The sequence below is a fragment of the Eutrema salsugineum genome, unplaced genomic scaffold, assembly GCF_000478725.1.
Source record: "Eutrema salsugineum unplaced genomic scaffold, Eutsalg1_0 scaffold_6, whole genome shotgun sequence".
NCBI classification, from domain to species: domain Eukaryota; kingdom Viridiplantae; phylum Streptophyta; class Magnoliopsida; order Brassicales; family Brassicaceae; genus Eutrema; species Eutrema salsugineum.
Genome location: NW_006256547.1, coordinates 714406 through 737060, shown reverse-complemented (window position 1 = coordinate 737060; position 22655 = coordinate 714406). Strand labels below are relative to the sequence as shown.

The 22655-nt window shown below is 36.2% G+C and overlaps 4 protein-coding genes across 6 annotated transcripts; 2 read left to right on the top strand and 2 right to left on the bottom strand.

Moving 5' to 3' along the window:
• The first annotated feature begins 5135 nt into the window (after positions 1-5135).
• LOC18013367 lies at positions 5136-7793 on the top strand. The gene is made up of 2 exons (XM_006393937.2): positions 5136-5636; positions 5741-7793. Exons 1-2 carry the CDS (start codon positions 5229-5231, stop codon positions 7487-7489), a joined length of 2157 nt encoding a protein of 718 aa, XP_006393999.1. The 5' UTR covers positions 5136-5228; the 3' UTR covers positions 7490-7793.
• Positions 7794-11270: 3477 nt separating this feature from the next.
• LOC18013366 (phosphoenolpyruvate carboxykinase (ATP)) lies at positions 11271-14820 on the top strand. The gene is made up of 9 exons (XM_006393936.2): positions 11271-11348; positions 11451-11758; positions 12228-12403; positions 12507-12660; positions 12796-12880; positions 13000-13818; positions 13904-14073; positions 14165-14333; positions 14466-14820. Exons 2-9 carry the CDS (start codon positions 11460-11462, stop codon positions 14607-14609), a joined length of 2016 nt encoding a protein of 671 aa, XP_006393998.1. The 5' UTR covers positions 11271-11348; positions 11451-11459; the 3' UTR covers positions 14610-14820.
• Positions 14821-15295: 475 nt separating this feature from the next.
• On the bottom strand, positions 15296-18389 carry LOC18013399 (probable sphingolipid transporter spinster homolog 1). Its single transcript, XM_006393935.2, has 13 exons — positions 18184-18389; positions 17740-17871; positions 17530-17631; positions 17305-17409; positions 17138-17213; positions 16975-17049; positions 16779-16881; positions 16578-16677; positions 16214-16490; positions 16004-16123; positions 15775-15903; positions 15608-15686; positions 15296-15522 (listed from the first exon to the last, which is right to left on the bottom strand). The coding sequence occupies exons 1-13, from the start codon at positions 18267-18269 to the stop codon at positions 15419-15421; spliced, it is 1488 nt and encodes a 495-aa protein (XP_006393997.1). The 5' UTR covers positions 18270-18389; the 3' UTR covers positions 15296-15418.
• A 166-nt stretch (positions 18390-18555) lies between these two features.
• Positions 18556-22655, bottom strand: LOC18013351 (probable starch synthase 4, chloroplastic/amyloplastic). 3 transcript variants are annotated; one of them, XM_024151852.1, is made up of 19 exons: positions 22491-22655; positions 22166-22199; positions 22021-22090; positions 21801-21929; positions 21494-21701; positions 21266-21400; positions 21080-21184; positions 20906-21004; positions 20686-20815; positions 20549-20599; positions 20348-20458; positions 20138-20250; positions 19866-20034; positions 19681-19767; positions 19516-19587; positions 19310-19423; positions 19150-19211; positions 18975-19068; positions 18556-18871 (listed from the first exon to the last, which is right to left on the bottom strand). In XM_024151852.1, the coding sequence occupies exons 1-19, from the start codon at positions 22604-22606 to the stop codon at positions 18767-18769; spliced, it is 2004 nt and encodes a 667-aa protein (XP_024007620.1). In that variant the 5' UTR covers positions 22607-22655; the 3' UTR covers positions 18556-18766. The 3 variants fall into 3 exon arrangements, with proteins under 3 accessions (XP_024007620.1, XP_006393996.2, XP_024007622.1); XM_006393934.2 differs by having other exon boundaries at positions 21494-21698; XM_024151854.1 differs by having other exon boundaries at positions 18589-18868.

The following is a 22655-nucleotide window of genomic DNA, read 5'->3' as shown; positions in this document are numbered from 1 at the left end:
TTTCTATAGATATTTATGTTTTGCTAAAAAGATCTTACACATTATTTATTTGGATTGATGTAGGATTTTCACAACTTTCGCAAAAAGAATGTTAGTGCTAGTGGAAAATCTGCATTGGATAGGTATTTGGAAGAACCACTAGTAGACATGGAGATGTTTCCAACTTTAGATGTCTTGAGTTTTTGGAAAGAAAATTCTCATCGGTTTGGGGAGTTATCTAGGATGGCATGTGATCTTCTCAGCATACCTATAACAACGGTAGCATCTGAGTCTTCCTTTAGCATTGGATCACGGGTCTTAAATAAATACAGAAGTTGTCTTCTCCCACGAAATGTCCAAGCCTTGATATGTGCTCGTAATTGGCTTCGAGGTTTTGAAGCATATGACAATGGTAAGTCACATAATCTGTCTTATTTTTCAGTTATACTTTAATAGTTATGGTGATACTAATTTTGAAACTTTGTTTGAAATAATTAGATAATGGTGCATCCGATGGTGAAGATGATAACTTACCTTTACTAGAGTCGTTGGCTTCCACTTCGTAAGGAATACTTTGCTTTTGTTAGAATTACGTAGTTCTTATGCTAGCTGCAAACTTACTTTTTTAGTTTTTTTAAATACTTTATGCTTTTCATTAAGGTCTTACTAACTTGTATATTTACCAAATCCATTACAGGTGAAGTGAGAAACTCCATCAAAGAGCAACAAAAAAGACGAAATACAAAAATGACTATAAGAAGAGAAGAGATTCTTTTTCACCTCTTTGAAGTTTGTTTTTGCTTTAGTTTGAATTCTGTTATCACCTCTTTAAAATTTGTTTTTGCTTAAGTTTGAATAGTGTTTGGAGAAAAAGAACTTATCTTTAACTTATGCTGTATTGTAACTTAATCACTTATGTTTATTTCCATTTAAAACTTATGTTTCAGTCATGTATGATTTTTGAGTTTTTTTTTTTGAATTTTCATATGTGGCGGGTAAACCCGCAGACCCGCTTAATTAATTAGATGCGAGTGCGGGTATCCAATATATAATTTGCGGATTTTGCGGATCTTCTTTTGGCGGATAATTTTAATCCGAACCCGCGGCGGGGCGGGTCAGGCGGGGCGGATCCGACCCGTATGACAGCGCTATTTATAACGTCACTGCATAAAGTGACTAAATTTTAACATTCCGGCTCTGCTGCTAAAGTTTTGGCGCAAATGGATTCCTCAAATCAACATTTAGGAAACAAAGGAAGAAACATCATTGCAAATCCATTTTTCACCTTAGAGCCAACCCGCCGCATGATCTTATACTCCCATTTCTTGAGATAAATTGTTATTTTCTAAATGACTAAATCCGATCTTGATGGATTTGTTTTCGTAAAACCAAAAGAAAATTCTCACATGAGAGTGTGTAAACTCATCAAACTAATATATCCGAATGAAGATATCAGAAATTTCAACCAATCAGTTTTTAATTCAGTGCTTAGCTATATTTTTAATAGTATTTAATTCTAATTTTCTCTTAATTCTATCGTTTGATTCGTTTCGGACAAAATAATCAAATAAGATAGTTGATGGGATTGACTTATATATATATTCCCTCCGTTTCATAATAAATGTCGTTTCAGATTTCATTTTTTGTTTCAAAAAAGTGTCATTCTGCATTGTCAATGTAACTTTTTATTTTTATTTTCTGTTTTATCCTCATTTAAAGATTATAGTCTTTGTAATTAAATGTTATAAAAGTATATTAATTATGAATATATTTATATTTTTTTTAATTTCTTAATCTGTATGAAATGTGTCAGAATGACACTTATTATAAAATGGAGGGAGTAATATTCTTCCATCCTTCTCTTAATTATTTTATGTTCCTGAAGATGCGAACATAGTGCGCTTTTGGCTTTGGCGATGGTGGTTTGCTATTGTTTTAGTTATTTAGTAGTAGATTAGTAGTATTATATTACATGATACATTATTGCTCGTTTTAATGATTTCCGTTGGCGTTGACAAAACAATATCATTTCCATTATCCTTTAAAATAAACCCATCCAAATGAAAGGCTATATTCAAGTACCCATTTTGTCGAAAGAGACATTCATTAATCAATTTCAAAGCAAAAATTCGACCGAGGTAATTGAATAATCATATGCTGCGCCTCATAGCTTTAAAAGAATCTACGGGTCGAATTTAAAGCAGTTTTGTTAATTTAATCCAAACAATGGATATATATGTGTGATTCTTGTAGCTTCACGTGAAGTAAATAGTATGCACAAAAACAAACCAATAATCATTGGTCATAAACCTCATTTAATTCAATTTCGCTTTGATGCACTTATTTCGAATGGGGACATACTATACATTTACATAGTTGATCAACTATAAGGTATACTTAAAAATTTTAAAATATTAAATATGAAATAGACTTGGGGAATGACATGTCAATTTTGTCTCCAAATAATAGGAACTGAATTATGCTTCTCAACAGTGGAACGTGGCATTACATTTAACACTCATTTTTTGCTGGTTTTCAAAACTATCAAACGAAAATCGAGATGATTTGTGGGGGCTTTATCTCTAAATTCTAATTATGCTAATAGACCTGTAAATAATCCGTCAGCTAGCTTGTTGAAACTAAAAAGTTCGATTAACCGAAATTCCACCCGGCATGTGTTTCAGACAAATCATTGAAAACTTTAGAACCGAACCGTTCAAATGGTTGGTTTGCACAATGCTGGATTGGTATTCTATAAAAATATATCAACCTTCTATTCGTTCTGGAAATGGACCTAATGCCAATAAGTGCGTTAAAATCATATAAAATAATTTTGTTAAATGCATATACGATCATCACGTCAGAATGAATGTGTGTTTCGATTTGGTAGACGTTCAACAACCCACCGAATTGATGGTATCCATAGATTTCTTATCAGTTCTCAATCACGGGAGGTCATGATCTATTTCTATATGGACAAGATCGTAGCGGCATTATTATTGTTTGATTTAGGTTTCTCAAAGGTTTGATTGGCAAATTTGTCCCGACAGACCAAGTAGTGTATGCATATTTGTGATTGTGTAGGGCATTAAAAGATCTCATGCAGTTTGAAATCCGTAATTATAATTTTGATATACTATTACTAGTAGCTCTTTAACATATACTCATTTATTTTCGTAAAAATATATATTTCGACGAGTTTCTTTTTTTTTTTTGGTCATATATGGTTAAAGAGGTATTTGCGCATGTTAACAAAACACTTAACTAAATGATCCCAAATGTATCACGGGTTCAAATCTTTCTATTGCAGTTTCAATCATTATTGATAGTTGCAAACATCGTTTTTTGGGTCTAAACAATTGCAAACACTTAAAATAACAAAAATACTTGGTTTGTCATATAGGTCCAAAATAAGAAATATTAAAACCAAATAATTTTCAACCAAGACATATAAATTTAGTATCATATAAATCCACCTATAAATTTGTAAATCACCTATTTTGATGAAAACTTCGTACCTTGACCATCTTCCGAAGTTCTAAATAATCTACTGATCAAATGCTGTAGGGGCGGATTACTCTACATTCAGCCACGCCACAGTGACCCCCCGAAGCGATCTGCCTCATTGCAGGACGAAATCCGGCAGCCAATTGCTGGCTCTGAATAACCAGCCCAGCAAGAAGTTCAATTCTTCCATAACATAACGGGAAAAACAGAAATTAGATTTGAATCTTCTTATCTAATGGAAAGAGTATTAGTTGTTTGACCAAAGAAAAAAGAAAGTTTGAGTATTAGTTAGTATCTTAGTACTGAATAACCACCCGAACTAATCTTGATCCTTGAATAGTTACATTCATGCATGTCAGTATGTGGCTCCTTTGCAAAATTCCGAAATACCTAAGCCACAAACTCCAATCATTTATATTTTGGAGTTTATACCATTGAATTAATAGAGAATCGTCTTAATCACTATATCAGCCAATAGATTTAAAAGGCTTACAAAAGATTAAAAAATAATAGAACTATCGTAGTCAAAGAAAAACCACCATTTTGCCACAGCAAGAATTCAAAATTTGATGGACCAGTCTAATCTTTATGTCATATCATTAGCTCTTGTCGTCACCATGTAATTTATATCATCTGGATCTTTCGAAATGTAGACAAATATAAATGATTTTGTTACTAATAAAATAAAAAAAAGCCAGTTCGGCATTTCTCCATCAAACATCCAAACTTTTAATATCCCAAACCCACAAAACTTTAGATTCATCCAGTCAGCTTATAGACATAAGATTATCCGAAAGATTATAAGTAAAAAAAAGACTATCTTCTGATTTTTGAGCAAACAAGTATATGACTATTATATATATCTTAATTGGAGTTAACAAAAGTTAAACTCAAATGAAAGTAAAACTGTAGAAGTAAATGTGGAAAGATACTTGACTTGACAGAGGGTACAGTCAGACAAATAAATACCTCTAGACCTCAGACCTCTGGTCCTCTACGACGCAGTTTTGTAAATTTCTCTTTTTCAGTTGCTCGAGTTCTAACGTCACGTGCCACGTGAATTTTTGTTTGATATTTAGTGAAAAAAGAAAAATATCAGAATTTGCATTTCGAACAATTTAACGAATTCGATAAACTTCGTTCGATATAACCATATTGGAAAGTCAACTAGCTTCACGTATTTATAGTTGTTTTTAAAGAATTTGGGAAAAGAAATATTTATTTACATGCAAAAATGGAAACGAAGATCTCCGCGTCTTTAGTTAAATGGAAATCTCTCATATGCATATGGTCGGTTACAGCGTTGACTTTTAAACTTTATTGTTCATCCCAATGAAACATAATGAAGATATGTAACCTTTATAAACAAGGATTATAAGTTGAAAAAAAAAAATACTTTGACGAAGGGGACGTAACGAATCAGTGATTCAGTGATGATTTTCTTCGAGGCAAAAATTAGGAAAGATCTAGATGCAAATGGAAAACAAAAGCCACTTCAGACGCATAAAGTCACATTTTTTTTTACCTTATAATATTGCTACAATTAAGAAATATTAAAAGTTTCGAAACATCACTAAAGAAGAAAGTCTCTCTCTAGTCTTTATCCTTATTTAATTTCTCCATCTTCCTTATGATCCATGCCCAAAGTCCTTCGTCTTCTATAATAGTTACTTGGAGAGAAAAAAAGAAGAAGAAAGAAAGACTTTTTTTTTCTTCGTTTCTCTATTATTATTCACCGGAAAATGGTGTTTGGTTGGAGAAAAGCGTTTTGCACATCCGCTTCAAGTAATCAAGAGAAACCTCAACAATCATCATCACACATTCTGAACACAGATGCTCCTCCAATTTCCACCCCAAGATTCCGATCCAAGTTTGGGTTTTTTTCAAACCCATCAACTCCACGTCTCCGATCTCGTGGCGACGGTGGTGGCATTGGATGCCGCTCCGCCGACTCCACAGCAGTCACTACCCCTTTGCTTCCCACTAGCCCCAAACTCCATTGCAGGACAACGAGCAACGCTACTCCAAGGAGCAGTAACAGCTCAACCCCTAAGTTTTTCTCTAACCCTTCTTCTCCTAAATTATCTTCTCCTTCTTCTTCTTCCCATGGCGGCGTTTCTCTCCTCCGTGCAACGCTTCTTCTAAACAAGGTAAAAATGATAACTTTGATCTGGTCAGTTTGCTAATGTCATAGTTTTTTTCAATGGGTTAACTCATAATCTAAATCTCTGTTTTTTTTTTTGGGGTGATGCAGAGTAATAATAACAACAGATGTGGGATTTGTCTGCAGCGAGTGAATTCCGGTCAAATCGATTCGACGGCGATTTTCACGGCGGAGTGTTCACATTCGTTTCACCTCTCCTGCGCCGTTAGATTTGAAGATAAACGTTGTCCGTTTTGTTCCGCCGCGTGGAGTCACGCACCGAAGTCGGATTCTCCGTCTGTGATAATGGGATCCGACCCGATTAGACGACCCGCTATCCGAGAAATAAAAACCGGGAAATCGCTGAGAGTTTACAACGACGATGAGCCGTTAACTTATTCGCCGGTTTCTCTTGCTCAGTTCAACACTATACCGGAATCAGACGAAAACGACGACTTTGACGAAGATGATGAATTTCCTGGATTCTTCTCGGATTCTTCGATTACGCCTGCGTTGTCTGCTCCGCTTCCCTCAATCTCGGGGAATCTGGAGGTTAAATTGCAGCCGGAATCCGCCGTTGTGGAAACCGGGAAAAGGGTCGAGACGCACGTCGTGGTTATGAAACTGAAAGCGTCTCCCTCTTCCATCACCGATGCGATTAAGGCGCGTAGGCCATCGATAGATCTGGTAACGGTTCTCGATCTGAGCGGCGGCGATGCGAATTTACAGACGATTAAGCACGCGATGCGATTAGTGATCTCTCTGCTCCGGGAGCTGGATCGGCTTTCTATCGTCGTGTTCTCGACGGGATCGAAACGATTAATGCCGTTACGACGGATGACGGCGAAAGGACGCCGATCGTCGCGGCGAATCGCCGACGCACTCGTCGGGATTGAAACAGCAGGCGGCGTCGCAATGAGCGTTGACGACGCACTGAAAAAAGCGGTTAAAGTCGTTGAAGATCGGCGAGAGAGGAACCCGTCGGCGAGCATCTTGGTTTTATCGGACGGTCAGGATCAACCGGAGGCGGTTTTAAAAGCTAAGCTTAACTCCAAGCGAGTGCCCTTCGTCGTGTCCACCACGCGCTTTTCTCGTCCTGAGATCCCGGTTCACTCAGCTTGGATTGCTTCTCCGAGCGCGTTGCATCACGCGCCTATTCGAGACGCGTTCACCGAACGAATCGCTTCGTTGTTGAACGTGGCTCTCCGTGACGTGAAGCTCAATCTAGGTTTGGTCTCCGGATCTCCGTTGACCGAAGTATCGGCTGTTTACTCTCTTACGGGTCGGACCGAGAGCTTCGGATCCGGGTCGCCCGTTGTAGTCGGCGATCTGTTTGCTGAGGAGGAGAGAGAATTTCTCGTTGAGCTCAAAGTACCGACTTCGTCGAGTGGGTCCCACCATGTAATGTCCGTACGGTCTTCGATTGTTGACCCCACGACGCTTCAGCCAATGGCTTGCCCTCATGAAAAACGGTTTTTGATCCCGCGGCCACAGACCGTCCGATTCGTATCTTCGAGCATCGAACGGCTTAGGAGTCTTTACTCGGTGAGCCGCGCTGTAGAGTATTCACGCAAGCTGATTGAGAGTGATGATTTAGCCGGTGCTTATCAGGTTCTAACGACGGCTCGGTCCAATGCGTCACACGCGGATGATAGCTTAAAGAGCTTGGAGGCTGAGTTAATTCAGATAAGCCGGTTTAAAGCAAGAAGCGGTTCAGCAAACCAAGCCGAAGAGAAAACCGAGCAACTTACGCCGACTTCGGCTTGGAGAGCCGCTGAGAAATTAGCGAAAGTGGCTATCACGAGGAAGCATTTAAATCGAGTCAGCGACATGCACGGCTTGGAGAACGCCAGATTTTAATTTTTTTTTTTTTAATTTCAGTGATTTTTGAAGATATGGTATATAATTATTATATCCAATAATTTAGTAAGATAGTATAAAAAAGTATAAAATTAATTATAGAAGTATGATTTTTAGAAAGGGACCCAAGGTGCATGATAGCGACAAGCAGTAGCCGACGGGTGTGGCCTTTTGTAATGCAGAGATTGGAACCCTACATGAGAATTAATTGGTCTTTCCACTCTTTTATCTTTTTATCTTTTTTCTTCCTTTTTGTAATTTTCAGAAAATCCAAATTAATGACTGAAAAAGTGGAAAAGATTGTAGAGACAAATAAATGAAGTATGCTTTTGGTATATAAAAGGAAGTAAAAAAAGGGAGGTGTTACAGGTGTAGTGGATTATTAGAGGGTGTGTTTGCAACGCTGGACTTCAAAATCAAAAGTAAAATATGTATATACTTTTCCTATTGTATTATTGTATATGATTTCATAGAAATGATCATCATTAGTCATGTGATGATCATCATTATTGCCTATTTGTTTATCGAAAACCTCAAAAAGAAGACGAAAATGTATTCTTGGTGGTTCTATAATGGTCCCGTTCTATATTACTGATAATGTGTGTTAGGTGATTCCTCTACATAATAAACCAGATTATAAGAAGTTGATAAATTCTTTATCAATATATTAACATTATATATTCTTTTATCAATATATTAGAAAGTATAAAATTGTAACTCTTTGGAAAATAAAAAACAAATCTTAAATGATAATTCAGATACTAATATATTTTTGTGTGTTATTAAATGGATTACATGATTAACTATGTGGAAAGTCCACCTCTCGACGTGATTCCAAACTGGCTAGTGGCCGAAGAATCTCGAACTAATTGTCAAATTTCACTTAAATACTATTATATCTTTCATACGCAATTACATACTGCATACAAATAATGACCAAATTCTAATTTTCTACTAATCAAGGAGAGAAATAATACTCTACATCAATTAGTTGGAATATCTTGCTTCAATGGTTAGATGTTCATTTATTACTCAAAAATCAACTTAACGAGAGTAGTATTAGGTTGGGTATGGTTTGAAGTTTTAAAACTCGGATATATTGCTTACAATGTTTAGCCGGAGATACTTGAGCATCCACGAAATGTTGGTGAAGCTAAGGTGTCCAGACAAGAGTCACAAGACATAACTGCATCATTGTTCGGATCGGATGGGTAACATGGGTTCCTTTACAACAATTCTCAAAACTATATCCGTTGAATTCGCTGAAAACTTAGCTGACACAACTCCGATAGTGTTTTTGGTTGTGTAAGCCATCATCGTATAAAATTTTGAGCTGAAATTTCTATACCAAAACATGTGTAAGCCCGCTAAGATAAAAATGGATCTAAACCCATTAATATACTCCTTCCGTTTTATAATAAGTTATGTTTTAGATTTTATTTTTTGTTTCAAAAAGAGTGTCATTCTGCATTTTTAATGTAATTTTTTACTATTATTTTCTGTTTTATCCCTTATTTAAAAATAATAGTCTTTGTAATTAAATGTTATAAAAATATATTAATTAAAGGTATATTTGTATATTTTATTAATTTATTAATCTGTGTGAAATGTGTCAGGACACTTATTATAAAACGGATGGAGTATGAGTTTCAAGCTTTAACTTAAATATATACGGGAGTGAGACATTAAGACCCACCAATAAGATGACCCCAACAAATAAGATAACGATAACTGCATGTACTTTACAAACCAATTGCCAAATAAATGGACCTAGCCCTAACGCATGTAATTTAAGGCTAGGCATTAAGAAAAATAAGGGTTTTGTAAACCTTTTTTCCTCAAGCCTTTAGCTAAGTATGAAAATGCTTCTTAAATGTAATATTTTGTTGAGCCTAAGTTATGACGATAGATATTAGAGAATCAATTTTTATGTTGAACATATATTGATTTTTTTATAATTAATTTTAGATAGTAATATAGTTGAAAATAATAGTTTTTACAAATATAGTTTATATATTTTCGTTAGTTTTATAATTATAATAGTAATTTTCAGGATAATAAATAAAACAAAACTTAAAATATATACGTAGGAACATCCAAAACATTAGGTTGTTTTAAAAAAAAAAAGCTTTATCTTCCTCTTTATAAAATGCGATGTCGATGTTACAATTTTTCTCACATCATATGATGCATTTTTTTATTAATTAAATGAATGTGTTTAATTTATGAACAAATAAATTGATGCGATTAAAGTATAATCTTTCTCTAACGGATAAGGATAAATTAAAAAGATAATAACTTTTTGTAGAAAAAAAAATCTGTTAAAAAATAAAATTTGGTAGGAAAATAAAATAAAGTTTTCGAAAAAAAGCTTGGTCAGGTCCACGTGGTATTACCGTCCTCGTAATGCGGCATAGAGATAAGGCAGCTGACGTGGTTGTGAACTGCGAAGCTGTCAAACATTGACCTTCCGATCGCCGTCCCTTGAAATCAACGGTTCAGATCAGCCTGACACTTGGCTTTCTAAAAGCTTAAACTATATAAGGGATATAATTCAATTTTGTCGAATTTAAGTAAACTTTGGTTTACTACAGCCCACGTTGGATCATCTTTCAAGTTTAGGTAATCAAGAAATTATTTCTGATATTGTTTATTATTGATTGCTTGTGCTTTGCAACCAGCGATATTATATATTCATATTAAAATATTTTTACATTAAATACAAAGAGAATTTTATACATATACTGATATACATTGTAGCAGTATGATCCCTAATTTAAAAATACTCATATTAAAAAAGGTCATACAGAGTACAGACATATACATAAAATACAAGATCGTAAAAGAATACGGGTTTCAACTTTTGCGTCATAAAAACTGAAGACAGTCCAAATATCCAATGAATCCATATAATTAATCACTGTTCACTAACTTTGGTCAACTACTGTTCATCTATTTTTGCAGTTGACTTTTAAAGAAAATGCAGTTGACTTTTAAAGAAAATATCTATTTAAATTATGTATTCTATCACAGTTATACAATATTGTTATATTTTGATTTGATATTCTTTAATCAAGTTTTCCTCTCACGAACAATATTTAGAACTGATCGAATCAGTTAAACAATGTATTTGTAAGAAAAGGAAAAAAACAATTTATATCAGGCTCAAAATCATATCCATAATGTAGACCAAATTTGTTTTTTTTTCATCATGTTAATCAAAACCTGAAAATTTGTCGAAAAGCACAACTGATCAGGAAAAAAAAAATCGTGCGTTAGATATATATGTTTGTACTCTGTACGGAACAGATTTTTGGAAACGACATTAACATAATTTCTTATTATACATTTGAAATCCAACAACATACTTAATCCAAGCGCATTTTAAAACAATGTAATGTATTTGCTGAATGTTAACGGAATTGTTTCTTAATTACAAACGTGAAGACATGTATACATTCTAATCCATCGGACAACGAGTATAATATATATGCAAATTAATCCACCCATGTGCGCAAGTCATTATCTAGTAAGCTAGTGAGAATTGTAAATCAAATCAACGTAATGTCTAGTCATCTTATCACATTGTAAGACTAATTATAGTAGTATGATCTAGCTAGATATAAATGAGTAACGTGATAATTACCATGTAATTAAAGATAAACCAGTACTATTCGTTAAATAAAGACGCGTATGTGATCGATCTAAAGAAACCGAGTCAAATGGAGGCTATAAAAGCGGCTCCTTCATCCTCTTTTTCATCATCAGCCATTAATCTCTCTTTCAGACAAATTTTGTTTTGTCGTCTAATCTAATTCTTTACTTTTTCTCCACACAAAAAGAAGAAGCAGACATTCGGGTATTAACATTTTTCTTCATACTTCTCTATAAATTCATATACGTGTATATGTACGTGTGGCGTGCTAATTAATCGTGTATATTGATCTTAATTAATTCCAAGTTAGCGGAAATGGCGGGAAACGGGAACGAAAACACGACCGATGGAGAATTCAGTTTCTCGGCAGCGGCGGCGCGTGATGCGCTTCCGAGGATCACGACGGAGAAGGGTGCCAAATCTCCGACGTCGAGAGACGTGTGCCACGACGACACCGCATCGAGGGTCAACTTTCAGACAATCGACGAGCTTCACAGCCTACAGAAGAAACGATCTGCTCCGACCACTCCTCTGAAAGAAGGAGGTGGCGTAGTGATGGGAACCAGTGGCCCTACCACTCCTGTTTCCGGCGAGACCATGCTTCAATCCGTCAGGTGTGTTACATTTCTTATTATTTCTACCATAACGTTCAAACGTTTTTAATCCTATGGCTATATATGGGGATGGAAAAAAAAAAAAGAAGTGATTATTAAGTCAATAAATATTTGGATCTTAACTGATGTTGATTCACACAAGAAGTTTGAATAACAGATCGTTAAAAATGATTATAATTGACTAAAACGAAACAAATTGATTATAGTTGGATCTTAATTTTTTTTTTTTCCGCCTAGTATTGTTTTTCGTGATTCATCGACCGTCATCATGTAATATATATGTTGTATACGCGTACTAATCAGATTCTTGATTTAATCAAATTAATTAAGAGACCTGTGATTTTGGTAATCAAACTCGTGAAACCACGTTAAGAATATAGGAGTTAATATAACGTGATAATATGTTATATATGAAACTTGAGGAAACAATGATAAATGAATATTATATATCTTGTTGATGAATCAACAGTGCATCGTTGGCTTCGTTGACGAGAGAGACAGGACCGAAGTTGATCAGAGGAGATCCGACATCGGCGGCGAAAGTGGCGCACGTGCCACACACTCCTACGTCGTCACTTCCGGCTGCTGACGTCAGCGACAGTGCCTTGAAATTCACTCACGTCCTTCACAACCTCTCTCCCGCCGGTAACCATCCAAAAATAAAAACGACACGCCATCCTTTTTTTTTCATTAACCCCATTTTTTTACACATTTCACATTTACGAATTTTACGACCGGTTGCATGCAGAATTATACGAGCAGGCGATAAAGTATGAGAAAGGATCGTTTGTGACGTCGACCGGTGCGTTGGCGACGTTGTCCGGAGCCAAAACCGGTCGGTCTCCTAAAGACAAGCGTGTGGTTAAGGATGAGACCACCGCCTCAGAGCTCTGGTGGGGAAAGTGAGTCCCTCTCTCTCTCTCTCTACATTTCACATAATGAAGATCTTTAGATTTTTGACAAAAAAAAAGAAAGATGATCTTTGGATTTAGTATTACCCACTTCTAAAGTTCTAATACATAATATTTGGGGAACAGAGGATCACCAAACATTGAAATGGATGAACAAACCTTTTTGGTGAATCGAGAAAGAGCTGTTGATTACTTGAACTCTTTGGACAAGGTAACCCAATCAAACAAACATATACATTTTAACTAAAGATTGTAATTATTGAAACCAACTATATGCACTATATTATTAGATGAGAAAACTTTGATTATATTATATATCTTTGTCGTCAGGTGTTTGTGAATGATCAATACCTAAACTGGGACCCAGAGAACAGAATCAAAGTAAGAATCGTATCAGCGAGAGCATATCATTCACTATTCATGCACAACATGTGTATCCGTCCAACACCAGAGGAGTTGGAGAATTTCGGAACACCCGATTTCACGATATACAACGCGGGGAAATTCCCGTGTAACCGTTACACTCATTACATGACATCGTCGACGAGTGTAGACATAAACCTAGGAAGAAGAGAGATGGTGATCCTTGGGACACAATACGCTGGAGAGATGAAGAAAGGACTCTTTGGTGTGATGCACTACCTGATGCCTAAGAGAAAGATCCTGTCTCTTCACTCTGGTTGTAACATGGGCAAAGATGGAGACGTTGCTCTGTTTTTCGGGCTCTCTGGAACCGGAAAGACAACATTGTCGACTGATCATAACCGGTATTTGATCGGAGACGACGAGCATTGCTGGAGTGAGTCTGGAGTCTCGAATATCGAAGGTGGTTGTTACGCGAAATGCATTGATTTGTCGAGGGAGAAAGAGCCTGATATCTGGAACGCTATCAAATTCGGAACAGTGTTGGAGAATGTGGTGTTTGATGAGCACACGAGAGAAGTGGATTATACAGACAAATCGGTGACGGAGAACACACGTGCGGCTTATCCGATAGAGTATATTCCGAACTCGAAGATACCGTGCGTTGGACCACACCCGAAGAACGTGATCCTGTTGGCTTGTGACGCCTTTGGTGTGTTGCCGCCAATCAGCAAGCTCAATCTCGCTCAGACTATGTATCATTTCATCAGTGGCTACACTGCTCTCGTAAGTCTTTCTATAAATATTGTTCCGGTTTGGTTCGGTTTGGTTATGATATTCTAACAGATGAGCAACTGATTTTGTTTTGCAGGTAGCAGGAACAGAGGAAGGAGTAAAGGAGCCTCGAGCGACATTCTCGGCTTGTTTTGGAGCAGCTTTCATTATGCTTCACCCGACAAAGTACGCAGCTATGTTAGCTGAGAAAATGCAGGCTCAGGGTGCCACCGGTTGGCTTGTTAACACCGGCTGGTCCGGTGGAAGGTAAACCATCCACCATAGACAATTATAAAAACGCTAAATAGACAAAAAAGAGGGATTAGACTTTTTAATGATTTGATGGTTGTTGTTGCAGCTATGGCTCTGGAAGTCGTATTAAGTTGGCGTACACACGAAAGATTATTGATGCTATACATTCGGGAAGCCTCTTGACTGCAACTTATCAGAAAACAGAGATTTTTGGTTTGGAGATTCCAAATGAAGTTGAAGGAGTGCCTTCTGAGATTCTGGAGCCTATGAACGCAGTAAGTTAGAGAGACGAGGAAAATCCTTATTTTTGTTTTTTTATTAATCAGAATAACCCTAAACCATTCCCTTATTTTTTCTAAAAAGGCTAAGAAAGCTGACATTTCTGTTTGTTTGTGTTTTGGGTGCAGTGGGAAGACAAAGTGGCTTATAAGGACACATTGTTGAAATTGGCTGGTTTGTTTAGAAACAATTTTGAGACATTCACAAGTCATAAGATTGGAGAGGATGGAAAGTTGACTGAAGAGATTCTTGCAGCTGGTCCAAACTTCTAAAGTGATGGATGATGATGATGATGAAAGATAAAAAAATAAACAATTTCCCCATTTTTGAATGAGAAAATTCAGCAAAAGTGGTAAATCTAAAACTAAGCGAATAATGTTTAGTAGACGAATTTCAACAATCCCATTTGTTTGGTGTCTCAATTATTTATCCGTCATATTGTTTTCCAATTGAAATGAGAACTATTCTTTTTCTTTTTCTTTCATGAATGTTATACCAAAAAATAAGTTTCCATCATCCTCTGTTCATGGAAGCCCTCGCTACAAATGAATCTAAGTACTTCTTTTTCAACTCGATTGTATTTCATGAAACTTCAAAAGAAACAGAGCAGAGCAAAATTGGCTTAAAAACAGAGCTTTCGAAAAGCCATAAGAATAAAAAGAAAAAAAAAAACACAATTGCCTATTACACGGAGGAGGTAACTGGCTTCTCCGCCGCCAACATGTCCCGAAGTGCTTCTGAGAGTTTTGAGTTAAATCAGCAATTTAGGATCTGAAGGCCGGCCAAGCTAGTGGTTTTCTAATCAGCAAAGACGACATGATCCACATGTATTCTATTTAGTTTTTGTTCTTAAAATGATTAATGTTATTATCAGGACCTGTATATAGTCTGAAAGGCTGAAAGGGATAAAAAAAAAAACAAAATTTTATTCCAAAAATTAGTTTATGTACACAATAGAAACTGAGAAGCTAAGTGAAGAAATTGAATCAAATGAATTGTTGTTCAATTGAACAATGTAGAACAAAATAATTTAAAAAATTGTTTGGTCATGGAAGAAAAAAATCATCAATGTCTTCAAAAATTAGACGAGAGTAGAGGCGTCTGTTTTGCTTTCAAGTTTCTCTTCTTCGACCTCATCATCGTCACTCTTTTCATTAGACCGGTCCACACTCTTCATACATATCCCTGCAAACAAGCATACAAAATTACTTAGAAAAATTATATATACAGAGAGATAAAAGCTTATGAGATGAATAAAAAATGAATTTACCAATCCCCCATATAATAGCTGCGAGGAAGAGGATTGAAGTAATTATAAGAGTTGATGTTCTCCAGTTTTTGAGACGATCCTGCAATTACAACATTAAGAGTTCGTAAATCTAATTCTGAAAAGTGGGGAAAAAATAAAATCTTTGTCAAAAGACAGAATATGCAAACCTGCATTTTTCCAAAAAGTGGGGAAGAAGGGACATCGCCTAAGACATGGATCAAAACAGTTGAAACAGCCATTGACAATGGTCTTAAGTTTGGTCTAACGCAATGGAGACACACAAAGTTAACTGGAGCCTGCAAAAGAAAACAACAAAGAAACAAATGTTTCAAGATCAAACTCGTCGTTAAAAAAAAAAAACCAGAAAAGTCTCAAGGATTCCCTTGATTATATTACCTGCGGTGCAAAGATTAGAATTTCTCCCACTGCGAACAGACCAATGAAGGCATACATATTCTTCATGCAGAAAGCAGCGAAACAGAACGCTGCGCCGAATAAAGTAGATGCTGCTAGTAACTGTATAAAAAGATCAATAGAAGTAATAATCAGAGAAAAGAAAGGATTATTCATTGTAATAAAAAGGTGTTTAGTGAAAAAAAAAAATACCTTGAAGGTGTTAGAAAGTGTAGCGTTTATGCGATCAAGCACATAGCTTCCGCCTAATGTTCCAATGATCCCACAGATGATTGTAAGCCCTCCAAAAATCATGTCTGCATTTTTCATTTGGTAGATGCCAAAACCAGCTTTTGGTCCCCAGTATGAGTAAGCTCCGATTACAAAGTTGTAGGTTATGTAACCAAGAACATTTACTACAAATACTTTCTCGCAGAAAAGAGTCTTCAAGTCTTTTCCAAATACAACTAACAGGTTCTGACTCTTAGATCTGCCCAAAAAAATAGGAGAATATATTAGTATATGTAGTTGCCATTTGCATAGGCCAGGACAGTGAAGAGAGGATAGAGCAACTCACTTGGGGGTCACGGTTGTCTGCTTCTGTGAAGCTTCTGCATCTGTAAGAGCGACTGTTTCAATAGATGTAGAGGGTTTCTTCGAATTTTTATCAGCAAAACCTATTACACAAAGAAGAGGAACACTTTAGTAAGAAACTGGCACAATTTCCAGAAGAAACTAGAGATGATACAATGACGATTAAAGGGTTTGATTACGATACCTTTTAGCTGTGGTGGTTTGATACACAAGGACAAAAGAACAAAGCAAGCCATTGCGATTGCCTCTATGTAAAACGCCCAACGCCATCCGATATGGTCTCCCACCTGAACATGGAAGCAAATAAAATATAAACATACATACATTCCCTCAGACTCAGAACACTTATAACCAGAAAAAGCGTCAAGCATTATACTTACATATCCACCAAACACGTAGCCTAGAGCAACTCCTGCTGGTATACACATGTAGAACAGTCCAAGCCAGAGGTTTTTCTGGAAAGAAAAGCACAAAAATCAGATAAATTTTAACGAGTAAGCTAGCTCAAAACGTAACAGTAAAGTAACCGAGTTAAATACTAACCCGTGCAACAGGAGCACTATCATCGATGTATGGTGCTGCAAGACTAATAAAGGAAGCCTCACCAACCCCAACAAACCTAGGCGAGTTATGAAAAGAGAAGATTTTAGTTAATATACAGAGACCAAACAGAAAAGGCTTAGAAAGAGTAAATCATAAAGAATACTCACATTCGAAAAACAGCAATCATCCAGAAGTTGTAGGAAAACCCGCAACCAGCAGCAGCTATAGTCCAAACAGATAATCCGACACCGATTAGTTTAAAAGGGTTGAATCTGCAAATCAATTATAGAAAGACAAGATAAATCAAAAACAATGACTTTTAAGTAATATACCCTTAAACAAGAAATTCGTGATTCTTCTGTCTGTTTACAAAGAAGAAAAAAAAAAGTAACCTTTTTGATAATCCAGCGAATATTGGAGAAGCCACAAGAAGGCCAACCATAAACGCAGATGACAAAAGACCATCTTGGAAGTTGCTTAAGTTAAACTCTCCTCTGTATCAAGACAAAACAAAAGTGTTTTTTAAGTCTTTCGTAATCGATCAAAGTCAAATAAATCGAACATTAGAAATCAGAAAGAAGGAAAAATAAAATCTTTCTTACTGTATTCCAGTTCCTGAGGAGCAAAGCCCTTTGGCATCACATGTTCTTGAGCTTCCGTTAACACCATTACTTGCGATCACTCCTCGATCCACGTAATTGATCAGGTTTACGATACACAAGATCGCAACGAATCTACAAATAGAATCAGTCAAGAGTTAGAATCAAGCCCAGAAATCTAGGGCAGAATTCGATTTTGGGAACCTAGACGAAATCCTCAATTCACTTATTTAGCTACTTCCCTAAACATGACAACGCTTAAAGATTCAAATCACGAAATTCTTGCCTTTAACTTTTTTGGAATACTAAATTCGCACAAATCCTAGATTTTTGTTTTTATCACGCTTTAATCGTGTTCACAAAACCAGAGAGGGAGGGAGAGAGAGAGAGCACTATCGTCATCATCGTAATTAGACTTAAAAAAAAGGAAGAAGGCTTCATTGTTACCTTCCCGGAGTCCAAAATCGTTTTTTAGGGATCGGCGTCGAAGCTTCAGCTATAGCCGGAGAATCTCTCTGGCCAACTTTCGTCATTATCTCTATCTCAGATTTCAATTTCCACACTCTGTCTCTCTTTACTAAAGGAGAAAAAAGAAAATATTTGTATTTATACAGCTCTGTAATTCCGATTCCTGTTTTGATTTGGAGTATATTCTCCTCTTCTCTGTTAACAACTTTGGGTTTTCAAACTCGAATTTCTATTCAGATTTATTCGATTTTTTTCAATTTATTTATCACTTCGAAATAACAAAAAAAAACAGCGATATCTTCTCTTCCTGATTTTCCTTTTTTACTCAACAGAATTTATAAGGATAACTGAAAAATGGTTTAATTTCCTTTTTTTATTCGCTGGTAACAAAAAAAAAAAAATTACTACAAAAAGAGTCAAATGATTGTTGGAAAAAAATCAAACATTACAACTAATCTCACTAAACACACGGCAAATACGCACGTGTGGGATAATTTAAGATGATAATTTTCCAAGTTTTATTCTATGATGACATGGACACTCACAGCTTCTTCTTCTTCTTTCACAGGTTCTTAAGTGAAGTATATGCAGACACGTGAACGTCACAGCACAAATCTTTCTCCATTGCTTCCATTATCTTTAACTTCCACAACCTCTCATTCTTCTTCTGCAATCATCATCCATCATTACACAACATCCAATCACCATCTCACCATTTACCATATAATAGATACTATATATTACTAGATGAATCTTCTCCTATTACTCACAATAAGATCCAATGCTTGACTTAAGGACATGCTTCCGAATAAGGAATTGATAAACTTCTGAGCGGTGGCCTCTTGTTCATGAGTTCCAAAATGCCTGAAACAAAGACTTGATCGTTTCTAACTCTATATTGACAAAAGAGCAGGTCACTACATCATACTCAAGGCATATTCTTACCCGGAAGCTTCGGTTTGGGGGTTAAGTTCGATTGGAGCTGTTCCGTATCTCAAAGCTTTAAGCTGCATCATAAAAAAACAGAGAGCTATATGAGAGAAAGCTGTTAATAGATTTTGCCAACTCCGATCTCAGAGAGCAATGGTGGAGTGTGGAAACCTACATGGACTTGGAGAACTGGATCATGGAAGTTCAGGCACAGCATAATGTCTGATCCCGCAAAAATCAAATGCGAAACAACTTCATTGTTTTCTGTCACAACCTTCAAGTTTCCTCCCTGTTGAAAGATTATACAAACATCTCTTTTCTAAGTGAAAGAATATAATAGATGAAAAGCAACAGAGAATTGTGGAATGAAAATGTCTTGACCTTAATTTCATCTTGAGTTTTCTCCAATTCCCTGATTATCTTCTGATCTTCATTCGTTAACATTATAACAAACTGTTCCGGGGAAAACAAAGGAATAAGAGAAAAAACGTATAGTTAGATTCTTGGAAAGTGCATTGCAATCCATGGAAAGATCGAGCAAATAACCTGGACATCAATCATAGCTGTACTCAGTACAAGTGACTTCAAGCTCTCAAGATCAACATCTGATATATCTGAGAAGATGCACCCTACCTTGAAAAAGTAGTAAATACGTTGTAGTTCTGATAATCACTATGAAATAAGAGCTAATGCATCTAGCTCCACTTATATCTTTGATCTTAAACACATACTATGGTGACTGAAGCATCCTCCACTAAACCAAGTCGACGTTGTAATTCAACTTTGCAGATTGATTTTCCCCGTATATCCTTAGAACTGTAGTTTTCAGGGAGATAAACATCTCTTGAAGGATCCCATGTTAAATTGTCCAATCCAAATGGAGCAAAAAACAACTTCTCCCTATATTTTAAGAGAACACAACACAATTATTACATACCGCGATCCGATAAATTTTAATTAAGATAGCTAAGCTAACAAAAAAAAAAAATTGTCAGGAACTAACTTGTGAACAGCTAAAGTTGGCTCGAGACCAGGGATTGATCTATGATAGAGTGTGCTTCCCTCAGAACATGAGGATGACATTATTACAACTTTGTTCGAGTAGACAATACCTCCCTATTTTAAGTAAGAACAAAGTAAAGACTATGTGAGAATAAGAGTGTAACTTAGAGTGATAACTAACTCTTGTGAACTGTATTTTACTTTCACTTACCTTCAAAATATTAACCACCTGAGGATTCGTGTTATCTTGTAAGCGATCAGCACGATGAAGGCTAGCTGGATCAAGCCCACACAGCTCCAATTTCTCAGGAGGCACAAGACACTAAAACACACAAGAAGACCATATGCTACACAAGTTCTTAATCGATCTTGCCAGTGTAGGATGTATAAAACAAAAAGGAAAATGGCTTGCCTTTGAGTCAAACTCTTGACATGTCAAGAGTATTCTAGTACCTTCAAGTCCCTACAATTCGCAAATATATGATGGCAATGAGAAAATTAAGGCCTGATGATCTTTTTAATTGTTTGAAGCTTTTTTCTTTTAATTACCTGATTAACAAAAACATCCCAGAACAGCGGTCCAACTATTGCAGTTTGCCAGTTGTGAATGTGTAACACATCAGGCTTCTTTCCAGATTTTGCAATGTAATCCAACGAAGCACGAGAAAAGTAGGAAAATCTGATTTTTTTTTTAACAGATAATAAACCCCCACAAATAAATCAAACTAGTCTAAGAACAAATGTAGATCAAGCTAATGAAAGTACTGACCTATCAATATCGTCAGGATAGCCATATACTTTATCACGGCTAAACATTGACACGTTATACAATGGTTGAATAAGTGTCACTCCTATTCCAGAGACAACTCTGCATAAACAAGGTGACCATTAAAACAGAGGAAGAATACCAACTTTACCAAAGAAAAATATCTCACTCACTCACCCATTCCATATTCGGTTTCCATGCAGCTGACCATTGAAATAAGAATATGCATCAGCTTCGATTTCCCTGAGCCCTTCAATTTCGTCCAAATCAAGTGTAGAATATCTATTAATGAAGAAAGTATTCATTAGTAGGATGCTGCTTCACGATTGAAGATGGTATCTGAAGGATTTGATTCATTCATACTTTGGCAATATGACTTCAACCAAGTAGCCCTTTCCTTGGAGTGCACAAGAAAGTCCTGTAATATATGAGGCTAAAGGGCCAACAGAAACTAATGGAGCCATTTCGGTGCAGATATGAATCACGTGGAGACCATTCCTGGATTCGAATGACAAATACTAACCGAGCATAAATTTTAAAAAATCCGACTTCAAGAGTTTGAAAATAAAGTACACTAGAATATAAATTCACCTTTTGCCTTTAGTTGGGAACCGTCTAATTTCTGCTAGAACTTCGGCATCTTCTTGTTTCATAACATCAAGAGGAAACTCAGAGATGTTCACTTCATGCTCCCTAACCAGATTCCTCATGGATGAAGCTTCTTCAATGCCGATTAACCCATTGATCACCATAGAATCAATACGAAGAAGCAACTCCCAGAGTAGAGAAGACTTATCTGCTTATATATATATATATATACATGGTAAAAGATAACTTCAGACTTATCCGCTTACATCTAATGAATCATCAAAAGTAGGACTTGCAGAAAATTAGAAACCTTTCTTGGTTACAGTCTGGCTTTCTGCTTCCAATTGGTTGATCCTCTCTACTAATTCAGATTTCTGTTTCTTCAGCTTCTCTAACTCCTCAACTGCAGCTAGGCGTTGCTTGTTTAAGAAAAGGATATCTAAATACACAACAAAGACGATACAACGAAATCGGTGAGTTAACTTTTAGAATATGAAATCAAAACCAATAGCATCCAAATATTAATTTACTTTGTTGAGCTTCTTTAAAGAGGTTCCATATGTCCTTATGTTTTGTAACAGAAGATAGTCCAAGATTTTCCTGTAAACTTACCAGTTACACACTCTGTAAGAAAAATCAGGCAAGATAACATACTTGAAACCAAAGAATACTAACCTGAGAATTCTCAAACTCTTCATGCCCTTCTGATCTGGAATGAAACCCCCAAAGAAAGGAAAAAAATATTTTTTTAAAGAAAAATTCAACAAAAACCATTAAGATTGAGACTTCATTGCATAGCTATCTAATAGTTTGTCATAATTCATGAAAATTTGCCGGCTGTTCAGTAAAATCTACATTTCAAATCAAAATGTATATAAACTCAATTATGCAAAAATGTTAATGAAATGATAAATGTTACTATCAACGTGACTAATACGGACCAAGCAGAGCAGAAGTAGCAATCTCACAAGTAAATAAAGAGACGAAACTCGAAATCAACCTCAAACAATGAAGTGTGTGAGCCTTTCGAGGCTTAAGGTTCAGTATTTGGACTCTCGAGGATGACCCGCGCAGCGACAGATTCCATAACACCGGAAGATTCGTCGCTGATTGCATCGTCGGCCGAGCTCGAATCGCTGGCGACAATTCTAGTGACTTCGGAAAA

Excerpts from the sequence above, each read along its gene's own strand:
- LOC18013366 (XM_006393936.2), top strand. The coding sequence starts at position 11,460 with ATGGCGGGAAACGGGAACGAAAACACGACCGATGGAGAATTCAGTTTC. Across the intron at positions 12,881-12,999 it reads ACTTGAACTCTTTGGACAAG|GTGTTTGTGAATGATCAATA; the intron begins GTAACCCAATCA and ends CTTTGTCGTCAG. Across the intron at positions 14,334-14,465 it reads TTCTGGAGCCTATGAACGCA|TGGGAAGACAAAGTGGCTTA; the intron begins GTAAGTTAGAGA and ends TTTTGGGTGCAG.
- LOC18013351 (XM_024151852.1), bottom strand. The coding sequence starts at position 22,606 with ATGCAATCAGCGACGAATCTTCCGGTGTTATGGAATCTGTCGCTGCGC. Across the intron at positions 21,930-22,020 it reads CTTTAAAGAAGCTCAACAAA|ATATCCTTTTCTTAAACAAG; the intron begins GTAAATTAATAT and ends TTGTGTATTTAG. Across the intron at positions 19,424-19,515 it reads AAACTCAAGATGAAATTAAG|GGAGGAAACTTGAAGGTTGT; the intron begins GTCAAGACATTT and ends ATCTTTCAACAG.
- LOC18013367 (XM_006393937.2), top strand. The coding sequence starts at position 5,229 with ATGGTGTTTGGTTGGAGAAAAGCGTTTTGCACATCCGCTTCAAGTAAT. Across the intron at positions 5,637-5,740 it reads CAACGCTTCTTCTAAACAAG|AGTAATAATAACAACAGATG; the intron begins GTAAAAATGATA and ends GGGGTGATGCAG.
- LOC18013399 (XM_006393935.2), bottom strand. The coding sequence starts at position 18,269 with ATGACGAAAGTTGGCCAGAGAGATTCTCCGGCTATAGCTGAAGCTTCG. Across the intron at positions 17,214-17,304 it reads ATGATTGCTGTTTTTCGAAT|GTTTGTTGGGGTTGGTGAGG; the intron begins GTGAGTATTCTT and ends TAACTCGCCTAG. Across the intron at positions 16,678-16,778 it reads CAAACCACCACAGCTAAAAG|GTTTTGCTGATAAAAATTCG; the intron begins GTATCGTAATCA and ends TTTGTGTAATAG.